Source organism: Rutilus rutilus, assembly GCF_951802725.1.
Source record: "Rutilus rutilus genome assembly, chromosome: 2".
Taxonomy (NCBI): domain Eukaryota; kingdom Metazoa; phylum Chordata; class Actinopteri; order Cypriniformes; family Leuciscidae; genus Rutilus; species Rutilus rutilus.
In genome coordinates, this window is record NC_140210.1 from 57,278,003 (window position 1) to 57,298,503 (window position 20,501).

The 20,501-nt window shown below is 37.5% G+C and overlaps 1 protein-coding gene across 3 annotated transcripts; it reads right to left on the reverse strand.

Moving 5' to 3' along the window:
* Positions 1 to 899: 899 nt before the first annotated feature.
* slc27a1b (solute carrier family 27 member 1b) lies at positions 900 to 19,573 on the reverse strand. 3 transcript variants are annotated; one of them, XM_084402529.1, is made up of 13 exons: positions 19,298 to 19,573; positions 18,308 to 18,481; positions 15,844 to 16,238; positions 14,967 to 15,131; positions 12,616 to 12,685; positions 12,406 to 12,497; positions 10,271 to 10,380; positions 9,292 to 9,501; positions 7,426 to 7,552; positions 4,252 to 4,389; positions 4,016 to 4,180; positions 3,214 to 3,360; positions 900 to 2,032 (listed from the first exon to the last, which is right to left on the reverse strand). In XM_084402529.1, the coding sequence occupies exons 2-13, from the start codon at positions 18,478 to 18,480 to the stop codon at positions 1,875 to 1,877; spliced, it is 1,950 nt and encodes a 649-aa protein (XP_084258655.1). In that variant the 5' UTR covers position 18,481; positions 19,298 to 19,573; the 3' UTR covers positions 900 to 1,874. The 3 variants fall into 3 exon arrangements, with proteins under 3 accessions (XP_084258655.1, XP_084258656.1, XP_084258657.1); XM_084402530.1 differs by having other exon boundaries at positions 19,294 to 19,573; XM_084402531.1 differs by having other exon boundaries at positions 903 to 2,032; positions 15,844 to 17,160; positions 18,047 to 18,481; positions 19,298 to 19,570.
* Positions 19,574 to 20,501: the final 928 nt, after the last annotated feature.

The following is a 20,501-nucleotide window of genomic DNA, read 5'->3' on the forward strand; positions in this document are numbered from 1 at the left end:
GAACACGCCAAAAACCGGGAACTTCCTACTGGCGGTGCGAACGCAACCAGGAAAACGTTCCTAGGGGAACCATTAGTTATCAGGGAACCATGGTGGCTAGATCCCAGAACTATCCGGTGCGAAAGCCCATAATGACTATTTGTTCGGCTGTAATGCACGGTCTTGGCAGCTGAAGTGTTCTCGTTTAAGATGTCTTGTCTCGCACAATACTCGTATGACTAAAAGCACTCTGTCCTTCTACAGCGTCTCTGACACACACACACATTCACTGAACACCTCTATGCTGGATCTCCTGCTCCAGTCAGACTGTTCTGTGTCTTTATGTGAGATTTATCAGCCTCTGGACGGCCTTTACAAGACATGCTGACAGAACATGATCATCCGTTACACTTTTCTTTGAGTGTTTCTATGAGAATGAGAGTAAGAGAAGAGTTTGAATCACTTTGCAGCATTTGTTCTCGTTGTTTCCTCTAAGCCCGATTAACTAAAGCTGGAAAATAAACAAGCTCATGTATTTATTGTTACGTTAAATTTATTAAAATTGTTTAGAAAATCGAGTTCAAGTAAATGTCTGACCGACATTGACTTTATAACACCAGTTTTTCTCAATTATAATTTGTTCAATTTAATTACTTTTACAATTAATTACTAATTGAAATAGCCCGAGTAAAGATTACAAGTACTTTCTGTGTGGAAAAAGTTGCCTAGCTTTTTTTTAAGTACATGTCACTCCACATTTTTTTCAGTGTGTCTTTATGTGAGATTTATCAGCCTTTGGACGGCCTTTACAAGACATGCTGACAGAACATGATCATCCGTTACACTTTTCTTTAAGTGTTTCTATGAGAACGAGAGTAAGAGAAGAATTTGAATCACTTTGCAGCATTTGTTCTCATATCTAAAGCTGGAAAATAAACACGCTCATGTACTTATTGTTACGTTAAATTTATTAAAATTGTTTAGAAAATCGAGTTCAAGTAAATGTAAAATAGTCAAAACATCTGAAAAAAGAATAAAACAATCTGATTTCCCGGACAGCAACACAGCGTCGGCCCAGATCCGGCCCACACACGGCTTTCACACGGCCCAGATCCGGCCCGACACTATGTTGCTGACTGGGTTTCTAATGGTTAATGATCAAGTACATTTCACGTCAAAACATTTTGATTCAACACACTTCACTGAGACTGAGTTGCTCAGAAGTCTTAGCTTTTAAAAACAGAAATTCTACAGTTTGACATTTTGATTTGAGATGTTTTACACACTGTTCGTCTGTAACACTGTTACCATTATTAGTCTGTAGTTCTGTCTGTAAGACTGAAGACTCAGTTACAGTGTTGACCACATAAACAGTGCTGTAACTCAATAATACCTGGATCAAGCTATTTGTCCTCAATTGCAGATGAATGGGGAAACCTCTCTCCAAAACCATCAAACGCAAACATGCAAAATGATCACCTAGTCTAGTCTGCTCCCCCGCAACCTCTTTTTCTGCCGTTTACAGTGATGTTTACCTCGTGAAACCTATTTCAGTGATATCAGAGAGACATTTTATGCTATCCATTGAGGAAAAAAAATCACGTGTTTAGTTCAGCTTAATCTCACAGAGTGAGTTCAGTCCATTATTTCTAATCAGAAAACTCTATAAACATGTAGTAAGTCTGCAATGATAAAAGCAATCTCACTCCACAGCCCCTTACTGATGTGCCTGAATTGTGAAATGTGAAAGGCAGAACTAGTAGTTTCAAGTGCTAACCGAACAGTGTGTCAAGTATGAGCTTGATTGTAGTGCAGTTCTCTCACTGATTTTGAACAATAAACTGCGTATTGATGCCCCACTATGACATTTACACAATAAAGACTCAGTGTGGCTCTTATAGAGACGCGTTTCCCTGCATGATGTCGCTGTAGAGTGCGTCCGTCAGGCTCTCGTAACGCCCCGAACGGCTGTTGAGGAAGAAGAGCTGGTCGCTGGTTTGTCGTGGGTCGAATCCCTCCTTCTGTAGGCGAGTCTTTTTTATTTTAAATGTGTCTGGGGATGAAAGACATGAAAGATTTTAATGCCCGTTCACACCAAGGAAGATAACTATAAAGTTAACGATAAAGTTCTAAAAATCATTCTCCATATTAAAGAATAGCAAGAGTTCACACCACAGCGATAACGATAAAGATACGAGGAACGATATCGCTGGGATCACTTTCAGAAAGTTTTTTTTTTTCAGCTGTCGAACGATAAAACACTGACAGCCAATCAGAATCCACTCGAATTGAAGGGCTCGCGCATTTAAAATTTAAAATCGCGACATTGTGGTGAAGTTAATCGGTGAGGTCCAGAAATATCCACCATTGGTTAAAGTAAATGCAACAAGAACAGCAGAAACATGTTCAAAGACGTCGTACACACATTGAAACCGCAGCGCGAGCTTAGAATGAACAGATCGTCATCTTTCGTTGGTGTGGACGCAAATATAGTTATCGTTATAGTTATCGTTATAGTTATCGTTATAGTTATAGTTATAGTTATCGTTATAGTTATCGTTATAGTGATCGTGCTTGGTGTGAACGGGCCTTTACACTGTTAAACAAAAGAATCAGTGAAACTGACAGCTGTGGTCGCCAGAACTTCACCATAAAAAAATCTTGGTAGAGATTCTCCCTTTTCTTTATGATTTTTTTTTTTTTTTTTTACTTAATTATTAAAAAAAATGTCATCTCGACTCAACGATCTCTCTGCTAATTTACATTAATTAGTCAATTTAATTAGTTAATTTATACCATACAGAAGGTATATGTACATGTTTTAATATTTAGACCACTTCTATTATTGATTGCTATCAGGATGTGAATAGAGTTTCAACCTGTGTATCAAAGAGTGTTTATTAAAATAAATCGCCTACCTTGCCTTTAAAAGCAGTGTAATATGCTACTATATCATCACACTTCACACTGAGAATCTTAATAATTGTAACGTGACGATCGGGTGTGGATATCCACATCAGGAAACATCATAGGTTTGGGCGGGCGGATGATTTATCTTTAACAGCAGATTTGGGAGACGTTACAGCCGAGCCGCACATCGCTAGTGTATCGCTAGCGAAGTATTAACCAATTAACAGGTTTTTAATTTAGCATTTTTACCATTAAATGTAACTTTAATCATTTTTTACAGCGTATGTTTGAGGAAAACAGTGGAAGATTGTGGGAATCCGTCACCTGTTTTGTCGACCTCGGGTAACAGCCGTAAGAAGACGGGCCGAGCGTAAGAGGGAAGAGTGTTCTGCATGTCCTTCAGGAGAGCCTCGCAGTCGAAGTGATTCGTCACATCCGCTATGGCGGCCATTCCTGCCTTCCCCTCCACACCTGGTCAAGCAAAGAGAGGCATGGATGGAACAATTTTATTCGGCTAAACAAATTCCCACTGCATTATATAAAGCAGCTGCAGCTCTTTTCTTTATTTAAAACGTCCTCTAGGGGTGTAACAATATATCGCAATACAATATAGTCCAATATATAGTGGATAGTTCACCCCAAAAATAACATTTCTGTGTGAGGAAAAAATGCACGTTCTCAGAGTTTTAGTGTCAGTACTACATTAAACTACTATATATAATGCTGAATATAATGTATAATAATGCAATGGGGGAATATCTGTGTGCCCTGATAATGCCAAATGTCTGATGTTACCCGTAAAAAGTCCAACATTATTTTAAATATATCTAGTCAGAGTGCAAATATCTACAATAATTCAGTATTTTCAGCTTCAGAATCATGAATATTGTTATTCTATTGTTCATTGGGTTTCCAGCATCAAGTCCAAGCCTGTTCATTTACACACACAATGTAATATTAAATTTAGCATTTTAATCAACAGTACATTTTTTGTTATTTCTTTTATCATATCTCTTGGAGTATCGCAATAATATGGTATCGTGAGTTCAGTATCGCGATCTGTGTCGAATCGTGACATGAGGGTATCGCGGCTAGCGGCTTCTGCTAATTATTTGGCACATCTCACCTGGCACTGAGACGCCGTAGATGGCCACGTCCGTCTGCTTCAGCAGAGAGCTCAGGACTCCCTCCACCTCCGTGGTCGAGACGTTCTCGCCCCGCCAGCGGTACGTGTCCCCGCCTCGGTCCCGGAAATACACGTAACCGAACTCATCCATCACCATCAGATCCCCTGAGACAGAAGAACACCGAGTGAGAGGAATCCAGGAGGATCGGGACGCATCCGGAGAGCTTCGACTTTACCTGATACATACGCAGAATCGCCCTTCTTGAAGACGTTGTGTGCGACCTTTTTACTGGTGGCCTCTTGATTCGCGTAGCCATCAAAACGCCGTAATGGATCAAGTGGATTGATTCTGCCAACGATGATCCCTGGTTCTCCTAAAATGCTCAGAAAATACACAAAAAACTTGTATTGTACGACTTAATGTCTTGTAGGCGCATATTTACACCAGGGTAATTATATATATATATATATATATATATATATATATATATATATATATATATATATATCATTTTATTATTAAAGCAGAACATAGAACAAAATACAGTTAGACAATACCATCAATACAAAATACATAAAACAGAAAGTAGGATGTACGTGTAATTATGTGAAGTGTGTGTGTAAAATTGTGTTTCCTATATACAGTACCAGTCAAAAGTTTGGAAACACAACTATTTTTAATGCTTTTAAAAGAAGTCTCTTATGCTCATCAAGCCTGCAGTTAAAAAAACCAAAAAAAAACAGTAATATTATGAAATATTATTACAATTTAAAATAATGGTTCTCTTTTTTAATATATTTTAAAATGTAATTTATTTTTGTGATGCAAAGCTGAATTTTCATCAGCAAGTACTCCAGTCTTTGGTGTCTTATGATCCTTCAGAAATCATTCTAATATGCAGATTTATGATCAATGTTGGAAACAGTTGTGCTGCTTCATATTTTTTTTATAACCTGAGATACTTTTTTCAGGATTATTTGATGAATTAAAAGTTAAAAAGAACTGTATTTATTTAGAATAGAAATCTTTTGTAACAATATACACTACCGTTCAAAAGTTTGGGAACAATAACTATTTTTTTTTTTTAAGAAATTAGTACTTTAATTCAACAAGGATGCGTTAAATTGATAAAAGGTGATGGTAACAATTTATATTGTTAGAAATGTTTTTATTTTGAATAAATGCTGTTTTTATGAATAAATGCTGTTAACGTTTTACTCATCAATGAATCCTGAAAAAAGTATTCCAAAAAAATATATTAAACAGCACAACTGTTTCCATCATTGATAATAACTGAGTATCAAATCATCATATTAGAATGATTTCTGAAGGATCATAAGACACCAAAGACTGGAGTACTTGCTGATGAAAATTCAGCTTTGCATCACAAAAATAAATTACATTTTAAAATATATTAAAAAAGAGAACCATTATTTTAAATTGTAATAATATTTCATAATATTACTGTTTTTTTTTTGTTTTTTTTTAACTGCAGGCTTGATGAGCATAAGAGACTTCTTTCAAAAACATTAAAAATAGTAGTGTTTCCAAACTTTTGACTGGTACTGTATATAGGACAATCCTCATTATTTATTTATAGATTTTTATATATATATATATATATATATATATATATATATATATATATATATATCAATAGTAATAGTCAAAGATGTAATAAGGAAGAAGAAAGGTGAGATAAAGAAGAGAAAAATATTATAGTTAACCAAAATAAAAAGATTAAAAACATGTTCGTTACTTGAAGTAAAATGCATGTTAACTAAGATAAAATATATATAGAAAAAAACGTATTTCTTACTTATAACTGATTTTATTTCAGCTAGTTTCCAAGGAAAAAAACTCTCATTTTTATTTTAAGTTAACGTACTAAAATAACTAAAACTGAAATAAAAAATGTAAACTACGGTATATAGACTTTTTTTTTTAAAACCAATAAAAATGTAAAAAATGAAAAAATACTTAAATTGAAAATTATAAAAACTAATTCAAAATATTAATTAAAAAAAACTATAATAGTATCTCAATGACACTACACATTTACACAACAGCGACGTACTTCTCCTTTTTCGCGTACAAACGACAACATTGTCAGAATGATCGCCGTACTCTTGGATCTGTGAAAACAATTAAAATGGCTGAAATCTGCTGCCAGGCCAGTATTGGACGACTTCACTTTGTAAAAGAAACAATACGCGCCTGTAATATGCACCGCCATGATGTCACCGGTTTCACAAAAGCACGTTTTTTGTTGTTTACATGGGGACAATAACAGTATAACTTTCAAAAACGTGCATTTTCAGGGCCCCAAACCTGTTGTCGTGTGCCAAAACACATCAAAAGTTTCCCGTTTTTAGTTGAAAATGGTGTTCTTTAAACGCGGCCCCTGAAATAACACCACAAAATGACACGGTCTCATCGGCTGTCATTTGTCTCTGATGTGAAATGTGTTTTTTAAAGCACAAACAAGGACACACCAAGTGTACGTTACCGTCACTAGCCAGACAGAAGATGCCTTTTGACCCATTTACAAATTATATAAAGGAAGACCTTTAGAAACACTTTCGACATTCACTTGTTTACTCTGTCATGAGACTGTGTGTGTTCAGAAAACTGCACAGCTGCTCGGTTTGCTTCCAGTTGCCAGGCAAATATGTAGATAATATTCACAACATGACGTGTTAATATATTAAAAGAAACAATATATCATTCAGTCTACTTCCACATACTTTGTTTCAATAAGGAAGGGACAATGTACGATCACCAGATCATTATTGCAAAATATACAATACCGTTCAAAAGTTTGGGGTCAGAATTTTTTTTTTTTTTTACAGATATTTGTAATCAACAAGGATGCATTAAACTGATCAAAAGTAAAGTATAGAAATGTATAATGTTACAAAAGATTTCTATTTCAAGTACATGCTGTTCTTCTGAACTTTCTATTCATCAAAGAATCTGAATATATGAATATAAAATATGAACTGTTTTCAACATTGATAATAATCATAAATGTTTCTTGAGCATCAAATCATCATGTCAGAATGATTTCTGAAGGATCATGTGACACTGAAGACTGGAGTAATTATGCAGAAAATACTGATTTAATCACCGGAATAAATTTCATTTTACTGTATATTCACACAGAAAACAGCTATCATGAATTGTAATAATATTTCAGTGTTTTTACTGTATTTTTGATCAAATAAGTGCAGCCTTGGTGAGCAGAAGAGACTCTCAAAAACATTAAAACATCTTACTGAGCCCAAACGTTTTAGTTTCAATTATAAAGTCATTATACAAAAATATCAAATATTTTATGCAGTTATATGAATCACATCTACTGTGTGTTTTCAGGTTCAGATTGTGTTTGCGTGTGTGTTTCTCTCACCAGGTTTGCACGGGACACACAGTCCTCGGCTGTCCCTGATTAACTCCATGGTGTCTTCGTCGGCCCTCAGGAGTCGGATGGGATAGATGCTGGGCAGAATCATGCTGTTGAAGCCACACGCCCCCACCTGGCCGGAGGACCACATTACGTAAGCAACACGGTACGAGAGGCTGTGCTGTATGGTGAATAAGTCCCGGAACTTATTCACCATACAGCACTAGCCTCGAGAACCTTATTGCTTTTATAAAACGGTTACCACACAATACAAATATTAAAGCCGAAAAATATGTATCAATGCAACTTTCATGAAGTAAAATCACTAAAAGCCTTCCTTCCGCTGGAAAAAATAGTCCCTGACTGTAAACAGCAATACATTATTTCTCCAATAGATGGCGGCAAAGACAATTCAAAGTTAGTCAATCAGTAGAGAAGACTTTTATATTGAAAGGACTCAAACTTGTGATCACGGAGGAGGAAGACGCAACCGACAGAGGACTATAGGCACGGGAAAACCCCTTAACTGTTTAAGGACAAGATATCGCAGTGGACATTCAAACGGATTTTTTTATTATGAATATAGGACTGAGCTGAAGGAAACTGCTATATCTACTGTAAATGCAGGAACACTCGCTTTCTCGATCTCTCACAATACTTTACTCTACTATACCTTCAATGAACAATATCAATGAGATCAAACATGTGTTTACGTTGCTAAGAGTGGTTGCTAAGGGTGTTGCGTAGTGATACATAGAACCGTTGGGTGAAGCGGCCATAGCCGTGTTTTATCCTGCACAAAACAGCTATTGACCAATCAGAATCAAGGATTGGAACTAACTGTTTTATAAACATAAATACGGTAATAATACCTATCATACACCCGGTGCAATGCAGCGCCAGGCGCAACGTGAATGTGTTTTGCTAGTTTCAGCCCGACGCAGTTATCATTTTCACGTCCTGCGCCACGTTGTTTAAATAGCAAATGCACTTGCGCCCATCTGTGCGCCCATGGGCTGCTGGTCTGAGAACGAGGTGTGTGTTCTGGCGCATTGTTGACACGTTGCTATTTTGAGGAACAGAAATAGACTGAGTCATTGACCGACTGAACCCTGGTCTAAAGTCAATGGCACAATTTTTTTTTTTGTTATTTAAAGAGCGTGTTAGTAATGTGCGCCTACAGGCGGGTCCACAACGCGCATACACTCTGCTTATTACACACACACTCTGCTTATTACACACACAGGGACACACAGCAGCACACAGACATGCCAAATATAAAAAAATAAAAGGACTACAATGTAAAAGATCAATATTGTGCACATAAAGATATGGTGAATCCGGCTTGTCCCGTAGATGGTCTGCTTGCGCACTTTTACCTCATACACACACACAGCTTTAACCTCACACACACACACAGCTTTAACCTCTCACACACACACACACACACACACACCCAAAGCTTTAAACTCGCGCACGAGCAAATCCGTTTGCGCTCTCGACACGCATTCAGTCTTTCCGCTTGCAAATTCCGTCAGGTAAATAGCGAATCCGTCATGGCGCGAGAGTAACTGGCTTTTAAAGGGAATGGGAAATGAGACTCTGATTGGTTTAAATATTGTTACGCCCAAAACACACCCATTACTCATTAAGAGAATAGGGACAAAACACACCCATTGCTCATTAAGAGAATAGGGACAACCCTTTTAGACCATGCGCCGGGAGCGCCGACCATTTTTCCTGTCGTTAAACTAGCAAAAGTGGATTCGGGCACGCCGTAAGTGCACTTGCGCCTTTTGCATTAGACCATGCGCTTAGATCGTTACAATAGGGCCCATTAAATGTAATGAGTTCAGATTCACACACACGCACCTTGTTGTCCATGTTGGCCAGGCTGCAGTTGCACTCGGTGGCTCCGTAAAACTCACCGATGCGTTTGATGTTGAAGCGTTTAGTGAACGCTTCCCAGACGTTGGGCCGCAAACCGTTGCCCGTGGCGACACGCACCTTGTGAAGAGACTCGGACGCGCGGACCGGCTGTGCTAACAGGTACCGGCAGATTTCACCGATGTACTGGACCACCTGCAAACACACACAAACAGCATTTAACTTTTATTTAAAGGTGCAGTCTGTAAGAATGACTAGTGGTTGAAATAGGTACTGCAGTCCAATTCGAAATATCGGAGATCGTTGTTTCTCCCGCCTCCACAGACTCGAGTAGTATGCAAAGCCAATTATTTATTGTATACGACACATCTTGGTTGTCACAAACTGGTTTTCTTCATGGTACAGCATTTAACTTTTATTTTGAACACTGCAAAAAAAATGCTTTTCTTACTTAGTATTTTTATCTTGTTTCCAGTCCAAATATTTAAAAAAAATCTTAAATCAAGAAGAATTTACTAGATAAGTAAAAATAACATGAGAAAGCCTATCTTGTTTTCTGATAAATAAATAAAGTGAGTTTTTACTTAAAACTAGCAAAATTATCTTCCAATGGGGTAAGAAAAAAAATCTTAATTCAAATGGAAAACAATATTATTATTTTTACCCCATTGGCAGATAATTTTGCTAGTTTTAAGTAAAAACTAACTTAATTTGATCTTTTTTATCAGGAAACAAGACAGAATTTCTTGTGGCGTTTTACTTATCTAGAAAATGGACTGGAAACAAGACAAAAAATTTTTTTGCAGGGAAGTGACCAAATACTATAAAATTTGATTTGAATGAAAAATGTGCTGTAAAAGTCTGATAATTTACTGTCCTTGCACCAATTACAAGATCAGCTGCACTAGACGGATCTCTCACTGGCCAATCAAACGTGACTGTGATTGAGGTCAAAGGTCATCACCGTGCAGTTGTATTTGACACAGTCGTCCCAGAAACGACTAGCGGAAAACTTCCTGCGGATCACCACAGTCAGACCGTGCAGCAGACACTGACCCACGCCGACGATGTTACCTGCAAAACACAGAGAGAAGGGAGCTGATTGGTTGATTACACCGATCATGTGACCTAAACATTCAATGGCATATTTTGACTAAAGTCTTGAATGTAACAAGAGGCTTCATACTGATATATACTTATAGATATAGATATAGATATACCGCTCTACAGTAATTTGAAAGTGATTGCAGTACCATTCCCCGTTTTGTTTATTTGTTCAGTTTCCCGCCTTTGTTGAGTTTCCATGGTTACCGTCATCATTAGTTCATTGGTTTCACCTGTGTGTCATTTATTATCTGGTTTCAATTTGTTATTTAAGCCTCACGCTTGCCTTCACTCTCGGTCCAGTCTCTGTTATGTTGAGATGTGTTTGCACTGCCTGTTTGTCTGCTTTTTGAGTTGGAATTAAACCTGTTAGTGTTTTGTTGATCCTGAGTCTTCTGTCTTTTTCAGCTTCCCTGCACACATCCTTACAGAAACTATGGTGTATATACCAGCATGTTATCATCAGATATCACCACTAACCTTTTAAAAGGTAGCTGGTAGTCATCCATTATGGGTTTTAAAAGGTCAGTGCTGATATCTGATGATAACATGCTGGTATATACTTCCATTTATAGTATTTACTTAAACGGATCATGTAAATAATACACACAAAAAGTGCTGAATTTAAACAAACACCCATCTTACACAATATTTACTCAAGCTCACAAGAACAAATAGTTTATCCATTGACGAGACTGGTAGATTACGGATCTGACCCAAGGTGAACTATTACACCGGTTGGTATATCAGTAAACTCAAACTGGGCCGATACACCAGCCTGGTCTATACCCCTATAACGAAGAGTTACTCAAGGCACTCTTAGCGGTGTGGTGATGTAATCTATATGCTGAACAGGGGTGTGTTTCCCGAAAGCATCGTTAGCCAAGTATGGGCACAAGTTCTGTCGTTATCAGCAGTTCAACGAGTCGGTGTTTCCCGAAACCATTGTTATAACGAACGAGAGATCGCAGAGTTGTGTGTGTGTAACGACAGCTCGCAACCTGTGGTTAGAAGAGGAGTTTCTAGTTTGCATGACATGTGGACTCAATAAATCCTGATCTTGAGCCAAATAATCAAGCTGGCATTCAGTACAACCTGTGTCTTTAATTTAGAATACATACAAATGTCATTTATGTCTTTTAGTTTGTCATGAGATGTAAAGCGTCGTTTCTGAAGAGTGCGCATGTGTGAACGAGCTCTAGTGTGTGATAACGAGTCTATGATTGAATCTGGAATTAAAACAAAATAACTGAGAGTTGAGTAATAGTCCTCAGATGTCATGTCTGTAATTTATAGCAAAACATCTAGCGTTAATTCGATCTCAAACAGATTCATTAACAGTAGTTATCACTCCAACACCTGTGTGACGTCATTAACCAACGTGGTTGAACGACCAATTTGCAATGATCTGTGACGCTGGATCACGTCACCAGTCTCGAGTCGCACGGGTATATCTGTGGCAATAGCCAACAATACATTATATGGGTCAAGATTATAGATTTTTCTTTTATGCCAAAAATCATTAGGATATTAAGTAAAGATCATGTTCCATGAAGATATTTAGTAAATTTCCTACCGTACATATAAAACATGTATTTTTGTGAGTGAATGCAGCACAATCGCCAACATAAATGCACAACTTTAACGGAGAGTTTCTCAATGTTTTGATTTTGTAGCACCCTCAGATTCCAGATTTTCTAATAGTTGTGTCTCAGCCACATATTGTCCTATCCTAACAAACCATACATTGATGGAAAGCTTATTTATTCAACTTTCAGAGGATGTATAAATCTCAATTTAAAAAAAAATGGACCCATGTGACTGGTTTTGTGGTCCAGGGTCACATGGTTTCGGGAAACAGTCGTGATGAGCTAGTTGATTTCTTCAGCGGTACTACAGTAGTGAAGCAGCGAGTTACAGCGCTGTACGGGAAACACACACCCGAGCGAGTCAAGGGCACAAAGAGTGTTGAACGTGTGTGTGTGTCCTGCAAACCTGCGGAGTGATAGAGCGGCAGACAGCAGTAAACTACATCATCCGACCGCAGACCGAACGAGTGATATCCAAACGCAGCGATGCGATAGTACCTGTGGACACAGCGCACACACACACACACACACACACAGATGACACAGCGCACACACAGAGCCAAACAGTCGTACAGATGATGTTTGCTCAGTGTTTTAAGAGCAGTGTTGCACAAACCTGCTGTGAACCACGATGGCAGCTTTAGGCAGACCTGTCGTTCCTGAGGTGTAGATGTAGAATAACCTGTCTGAGACCAGACACACACAGTATCACACACTCACAAAGCTTCGTTTGTAAAGATGAGTATAATTACTACATGCTAACGTACGCCCTAGCACTACTACCAAAAGAAAACAATGGAATTTAGTATTATTTTAACTCTAAAACGGATACATCCGTCCAGTTTTTAAGTGAAGAGGTTATTTTAGCTCTATTTCCATTAACATGCCTTTTGACATTTTGGCCAATTAATTTCCATACACTTCGTCTAAAGACAAACTCTATTTTAGAAGCAGTGAGATTTTATATTTTCTAAAAAATACAAAACTTAATAATAAAAAATATTAAATAATTTATTATAATGCTATATATACAGTATATTGTTGAAAAAAAAATTATAATGATTTTTTTTTTTTACAAATTAAATAAAAAAAAAAAATTTTAATTCTCATTAAATTCTCATATTTTCTTCATTTAAAAAGCAATTTCGATTAAATTTTTTTAGCTGACTAAACCTGAAAAAAAAAAAAACTTCATTCATTTAAAAAAAATGTTATGAATTTTTAGGATTTGCACATTTCTAGGCCTGTAAATCTTTATATTATCTCTACATGAACCATATCAAGATTGACCATAACTGTAATAGCCCTGTTTTATTCCCTGTGATTTACAGTGACCCTGAAAATAAACACACACTACACACACATTAATAATCATCATTGACAGCATGGGTTGTGTAATGGAGGACATGAATCTAACTGGATCCCACATATGCATTATGGGGGAAAGGTCAGGAACACATAGTGTGAAGATTTGACTGGTCAGATTTGACTGGTCAGATTTGACTGGCATCTGGAGATGAGTGTACCACCAAACACACACACACACACACACACACACACAGGCCAGCTGACTGGGTCAGAGGTGATTAACCAATGAGAGTTCACCCTCGGACACATTTACTCTGTGTAAGACACTGCTGTGTGTTTCTCCTGATCGGGTCCTCAGGGACCGGATGTGTTTTCTGCTCTCTTTCTCCCTTCATCGTGTTTTTCTCACACAATCTGCTTTTGTGCCTCAGACTTTCTTTCAGTCTCTCTCTCTCCCTCTCTCTCTCTCTCTTTCATGCGCTCTTGGCTGGTATGTAACCTTTTCCCCACTTTAACCACTCGCTCTCTGGCTGAAAACACACGTAATCTCTCTTTATAAAGGGGTGAATCTCACGCGACCTGCCAAAAACACGTCCGGCTCATTTTCAACTCAAACTCACCAGAAAAAAAGACAAGAAAAAAGATTGTGCATACAGAAAATTAAACCTGTTTTTAAGATTATTTGGATTATTTTGGACTTCATTTTCAAGCACATTTCCCCCAAAACAAAACATTTGGATTTTACTTTATTTATTGTAATTAACTAAATAATTGTATATATCCTTAAATGCATTTGTTATATGATTTTAAATTGTATACATACATTTTAAGTAAAAGTATTTATTCATCATGGCAATATCTGATGTATATTATATTCAATATTTGACTATGATAATTCATTTATGCAGATTTAAATAAAGCAAACATAATAAATAATATAACAAGATAACTAGACTATTAAGATTATTCTCATAATTATATAATAAACAACATATTGCACACATAAAATTACAGTTATAAAAGCATGTATTTATCAAGGTAATATCTGTGATGATGCAATTATGATATAATGATATGCTATAATGAGAATCAACATTAAAAACATGTTGTTACATAATAAATGTATAAAATTATAAACAACCATAATAAATTGTTATTATTATTATTTATTATTATTACTAGATTTAGTATTTATTGTTGCTTATAACATTCAACATATGTTGTTTTTTTTTATGGTGCTGTATAAATAAGTTTGACTTTTGATAAATAAATATATTTAAAATAATTATAAGTTAATTATAATTATAGTTATTTAATTATAAATAACTTTATTTTAATGAAAAGAATATCATATGGTAAAAAATAAAGGGAGGGGGGCATAAAATAGACTTGTCTTCTTTAGGCAAAATAAAGAAGTGTCTTTTCATCATTTTTTTCCTTTCGGTTTGCGCAGTGAAATGTGACCCGGACGAGCCCTCACGACAGCAGACGTTTGAGAGGACGGAATGATTGCAAAATCTAAAATATGTAAATATGTGATATGTAAAATATGTAAGACATGTGGAGGCATTTACCTGTCCTCTCTCTCTCACACACACACACACACACACACACATCATAAATCATCCATACACACAGAGAGTGGAGTGTGACACCGACCGTTGAAGCCCTTGCTGTGTGTGACGGCGAGCGGTGTGTGTGGCGATGACGCCAGCAGCGAGTCCAGGCTCTGTGCCGACAGCGAGTCCAGCGCCGCGAGTCCAGGACACACACCGGTGCAGAAGAGAGAGAGCGAGCCCAGAGACCCCTTCACCTCCAGCAGCACTACACACACACACACACACACACACACACACACACAGACCCATGTGAGCCATTCACTTTTAGTGGAACTGATGCAACTTATTATTTACTTGATTCACTTATCATTATATCCATTAGTTATTACTATATTATTTTATATTGTTATATATTGTCATATTTATTATTCATTAATATATTTATTATTTGATATGTAAAATGTCAACATAGTATAGCTTATAATATTTAAACATATTTTAGTTAAACTAATTTTGAGTAAATATTATGCTAAAATAAAAAAATAAAAAAGTTATTTGGTCTCATTTGCTCATATTGAATAATGTATATACCATCAGTTATTAGACAGACCTCTCACACAATGCCACTCTCTACTGGCCATTGAAAAAAATAATGTACACTTACAATAATGTAAGTCACTCTTTACTGGTAACATCAGATATTTGACATTATCAGGAATGACAAATATTCCCACATTGCATTATTATACATTATAAATAGTAGTTTAATGTAGTACTGACACTATGTCTTTCTCGCACAGTAATTTTCATTTCGGCAGAACTATCCACGATACACATTGTTGCATTTTTGTATTGTGACACTACTGTTACACCTCTAGTTATTACACACACTTCTCACTAAATGTCTCTACTTGTCATTGAGAAAAATCACGTCAGTTGAGTTTGCGAACAGACGAGCAAAGTAAAGCGCGTCTCACCGTCCAGAAGCTCCGCCCCGAACACCATCCCGCGCGCTCCTGACGCGTTCACGCAGTGCATCAGCGGATCGCGGCGCAGGTTGAAGTTGATGAACGCCGGCTCCACGCCCACTTTGGCCAGTCCGAGCCACAGCGCCACCGTGGGCGGCCGACTCTCCATGAAGATGGTCACCACGTCCCCCGACGCCCAGCCCTGCGCGACCGCCCACCGCGCCACGGCGTTAGAGCGCCGGTCCAGCTCGGAGAAGCTCCACACCTCGCCCGTGGACTCCTCTATGAGAGCCGGTTTGTCCGGGTGGAGCGCCACCTGCTGGGCGAATATGGACGGGACGGTGCTGCGTGTGCGGGTATAATGATACATGAAGTATTTCACACGCAACAGTACGTACAGACCACTGGAAGAGAAGAAGAAAGAGTTAAAGGTGCAGTCTGTAAGAGTGACAGCTAGTGGTCGAAACAGGTACTGCAGTCCAAATTCAAAATGTCGGAGATCGCGGTTTCTCCCTCCTCCACAGACTCGACGGCGCTCACAACGGGTCGCCAGTTTGAGACACGCAACAGGAACGAGCGCAAAGGACAATGAACACTGGCAAATTGGCCACGTAAAGTATCACATTCCAGCCTGGAAACGCACATTTCAGAGTAAAATAACTGGCTGTAGAGGTGTTTTTCAGAGAAACGAGTATGTGAACATCGCATGTTTCTTCATATGCAAACATATCATGGTATTTTTATGCTTTAGTAGAGTGAAAAAGTTACATACAGCACATTTAACGCCAGGGGCAATCTTCCCATAATTTCACATTACGACCTTATAACAAACAACCGCAATCCACGATCTGAGTCGCGATCTTCACAATTGTGAGATGTAGTATCGAGAATATATCCAGACTTGAACATTTGCACAATTTAAAAACAGTCAGTTGTCAAAATAGTCATTAAACCCTGAGTTGAACTTTAAAGCACTGATTATTAAAGCTACTAAAGTGACTCAGTCAAGACAAGAGCAGTGAGTGATTTAGTCTTTGTCTTCTGTTGAACATTAATGACACAGACAGCAGTGTTTGCCTTAGGCTTTAAGACTGAATGCATGGATCTAATATGACGACACGCATCCAATTTCTTTCCCCACCTTAAAACATAACTCACTGGTTTTATGTAAATACTCGGAAAGACGGACATTTGCACATATTATTGTGTATATTTGACCATTTAGGCGCGTGCCTGAAACCATATGTTTACTTTTCTCAGACTCAGCAGTTTAATACGCTTTTAACAACTCTTTTAAAGCATGTCCCCCATAGACACTGATTTGGACTTTAAAGGGATAGTTCACTTTGAAATTAATTTTTGATATGTTTTAGCTTACCTCAAGGGCATCCAAGATGTAGGTGTCTTTGTTTCCGCAGTAGTTTCAATTTTGATATTTTTAGGTCAAACCGTTCTTGTCTGTCAGTCATATAATGCAGGTCTGTGGTCACTGTCTCAAAACACAAGCACAGAGTCCAAATTAAAACAATTCCCCATCGTCCAAATGAAACAATTCCCCATCATAAGTACACATTGATGGCCTAAGACACGAAACGAGCGGTTTGTGTGAGAAAACGAACAGTATTTATATAGTTTTTAGCTCTTGAAAACAGCACACGTCCAAATGGTCTGACGGCGCGGGCGAGTATAGATGTATACATAGATGTCGCCTTGGCTACTGCAGTTCATTGGAACGAAACCGTAGCAAAGCGACATCTAGTGTATATATCTATGCGGGTATAGATGTATACACTAGATGTCGCCTTCGCTACTGCAGTTCATTGGAACGAAACCGTAGCCAAGGCGACATCTATGTATACATCTATACTCGCCCGCGCCGTCAGACCATTTGGACGTGTGCTGTTTTCAAGAGCTAAAAACTATATAAATACTGTTCGTTTTCTCACACAAACCGCTCGTTTCGTGTCTTAGGCCATCAATGTGTACTTACGATGGGGAATTGTTTCATTTGGACGATGGGGAATTGTTTTAATTTGGACTCTGTGCTTGTGTTTTGAGACAGTGACCACAGACCTGCATTATATGACTGACAGACAAGAACGGTTTGACCTAAAAATATCAAAATTGAAACTACTGCGGAAACAAAGACACCTACATATTGGATGCCCTTGAGGTAAGCTAAAACATATCAAAAATTAATTTCAAAGTGAACTATCCCTTTAAGTTAGGCTTTTAAGGAGGGGCGAGAGCGCACCGCTTTAAAGGAAAGGAACGGCATGTGGCACAATGATCATTTTATCTTGATTATCATATTTTCATAATCGCACAGCCCTACGGCTCGATGATCTCTACGATTCGCTTGAAAAGAGGATTGTGGACGTCTTCAAGACCGATCACGATATAAAATCGTCAGATCACCCACTGGTCCAAACAACACGACTAAACAAAGTGAGAGAAGGTAGGTTGTACTTGCATAACGTCTCTCTTGATGGTGCATGCGGCCACATAGAGAAACCACCATCCTCCAGAACACAAATACACTCCTGAAAGTGCCACCAGACTCCAGAACCACGAGAGGCCCAGGACACTCGCGAGCCCGGCAGCGATCACCGCGACTGGGGCACGAAACCCGTCTCCAGCACCCATCCTGGACCACAGAAGACCAGAGGAAACAAGCTTTTAATTAATACGCATGTTCTTTGAGGATACGTGTATTTCTGACACTAAATGACCTGAAATTAACCAGTGAAGGCGGAAAAAAAAGTGATTAAAAAGGTGAAAACGAAATGGTTACCAGTTAGAAGACCTGCGATATACACTTTCCTTTAGATGCCCATCTACATTTTAACCTATAATTTTTATAATAATTATTGGTAAATCTTGGTAATGACGTGATGGCATTTTTTCTTTTTTAAATAAGGTGGATGAGCCTTGAACCTGAACAAGTCTGCTAGCTGTCAAAGTAAAAATATTAATTGTTTCTGAATTACGATTCTCATATACTGATGGTTTTGGTAATGACAGCTAACTCTCTTCCACTGTCATCACATCTCATTTCAATAAGAAAAGTTTATGAATAAAATCAATTATTCTCTAAAATGCTTGGTGGTGGAAATGACAGCAGAATTTTGGACAGTGATTCTTTAGTACAAAAACGATCAATTGTACATATAAATACCCAATTGAAAATGTTTTTATTCTGACAAAGTAAAAAAAAAAAAAAAAAAAAATGAACTCCTTTTATACTTTTTCTTATTCTTTTTTTCTTTTTACAAAAAGACAGTAATAGATATGTTTTAGTCTATTCTGTAAAGCTAAAATGGATGGAATAAAAACATTTTTCATCATCCATTATTTTAAAACGTTATGCTAACTGAAGAATCAACTAAACACATGTGAAAGCATTGCGTAGGCTGTATAATAATAGTGTAAAGTACGCGCACTGCTCATGAAACGCACTTGCCTGCGCTCCGCTTGGTTTTGACCGCTGCTCAATCCTCTGCCCAAAGAAATCCCTGAGAAATGCTGAACGTTACACCAGCTGACGAGAAGTTATTGAGAAATGTTTGTAACGGATAGACTTTCTACAGAAGATGACACCTAACCCTTTATTAACGCTCGCGAACTCTCACTTGGCTCACAGTGCGCGTTCCTAAGCCTGGAAGCCCCGCCTCCACGTTCCCGAGCTCCGCTCTCATTGGTGGACTCCGCCGTCAATCACGGGTCTGCCGGTTCTCCGGGTTCTGCGTGTCTAGACTGGCTGTTTTGGGGTCTTGTCACAACTCAACCCTATGACAAATGAGGGCTGTCTCAGCTCACAGCTAAATATGTCCTAAGAACGTTTAGTCGCAAAGTAATTTTAATGAATGAACTGACTCGCTATTTCACAATTTGTTTGATTTCATAATAGTTTAATAGGCCTAAAATGTGTAACAGATATGAGACACTTTAGAAGGGTTAATTCACTTTTCACCACTTCTATTTACTAAGACCTTTTTGTTTTACCAATTGTTCATTTACCTGACTGTTACTGGACTTCTTGTGGTCATTTCTTCTCACGTGCACAAGGGCCTGAAGGGCTCTGACCTGAAGGGGGAGACATAACACAGCGTACACAGTGTAATAACTGGACGAGACAAATTAGATGATTTGTCCTTTCACACATGTCCTCAGCTCTAAATCTTATCTTACATATAATATAATATACTATAATATACTATAATATAATATAATATAATATAATATAATATAATATAATATAATATAATATAATATAATATAATATAATATAATGTAATATAACAGACATCTCACTCAGGGTAACTGTTGGTCGTTACAGTCTTTACATTCAATAGAGGCAGAAACAAGAGAAACAACAGGTTAGAAATAAGATAAGATGCACTAAAAATCAGGACTACTGTTTCTCAGTAAAATTATCAGCATAATAACAGGACAAAATGATTTGGAAAAAAATATATATTTTAATACATTTTCTGGAAATATTAGTAGCCTACACAAACAGACAACATAACTAATATATATATATATATATATATATATATATATATATATATATATATATATATATATATATATATATATATCCACAGTCTCTGATTAAATATCTATAGTAAAGCTGTCATAAATGAACTCTCTCTACTGTTTAA

Bases quoted from the DNA above. Each gene is read 5' to 3' on its own strand.
- slc27a1b (XM_084402529.1), bottom strand. From the start codon at position 18,480: ATGGGTGCTGGAGACGGGTTTCGTGCCCCAGTCGCGGTGATCGCTGCC. The intron at 10,381-12,405 runs GTTTGCAGGACA...TGTGTTTTGCAG, and splicing joins GCCGCTCTATCACTCCGCAG to GTAACATCGTCGGCGTGGGT. The intron at 4,390-7,425 runs GTGAGAGAAACA...TGAGCATTTTAG, and splicing joins GTGTGTCCCGTGCAAACCTG to GAGAACCAGGGATCATCGTT.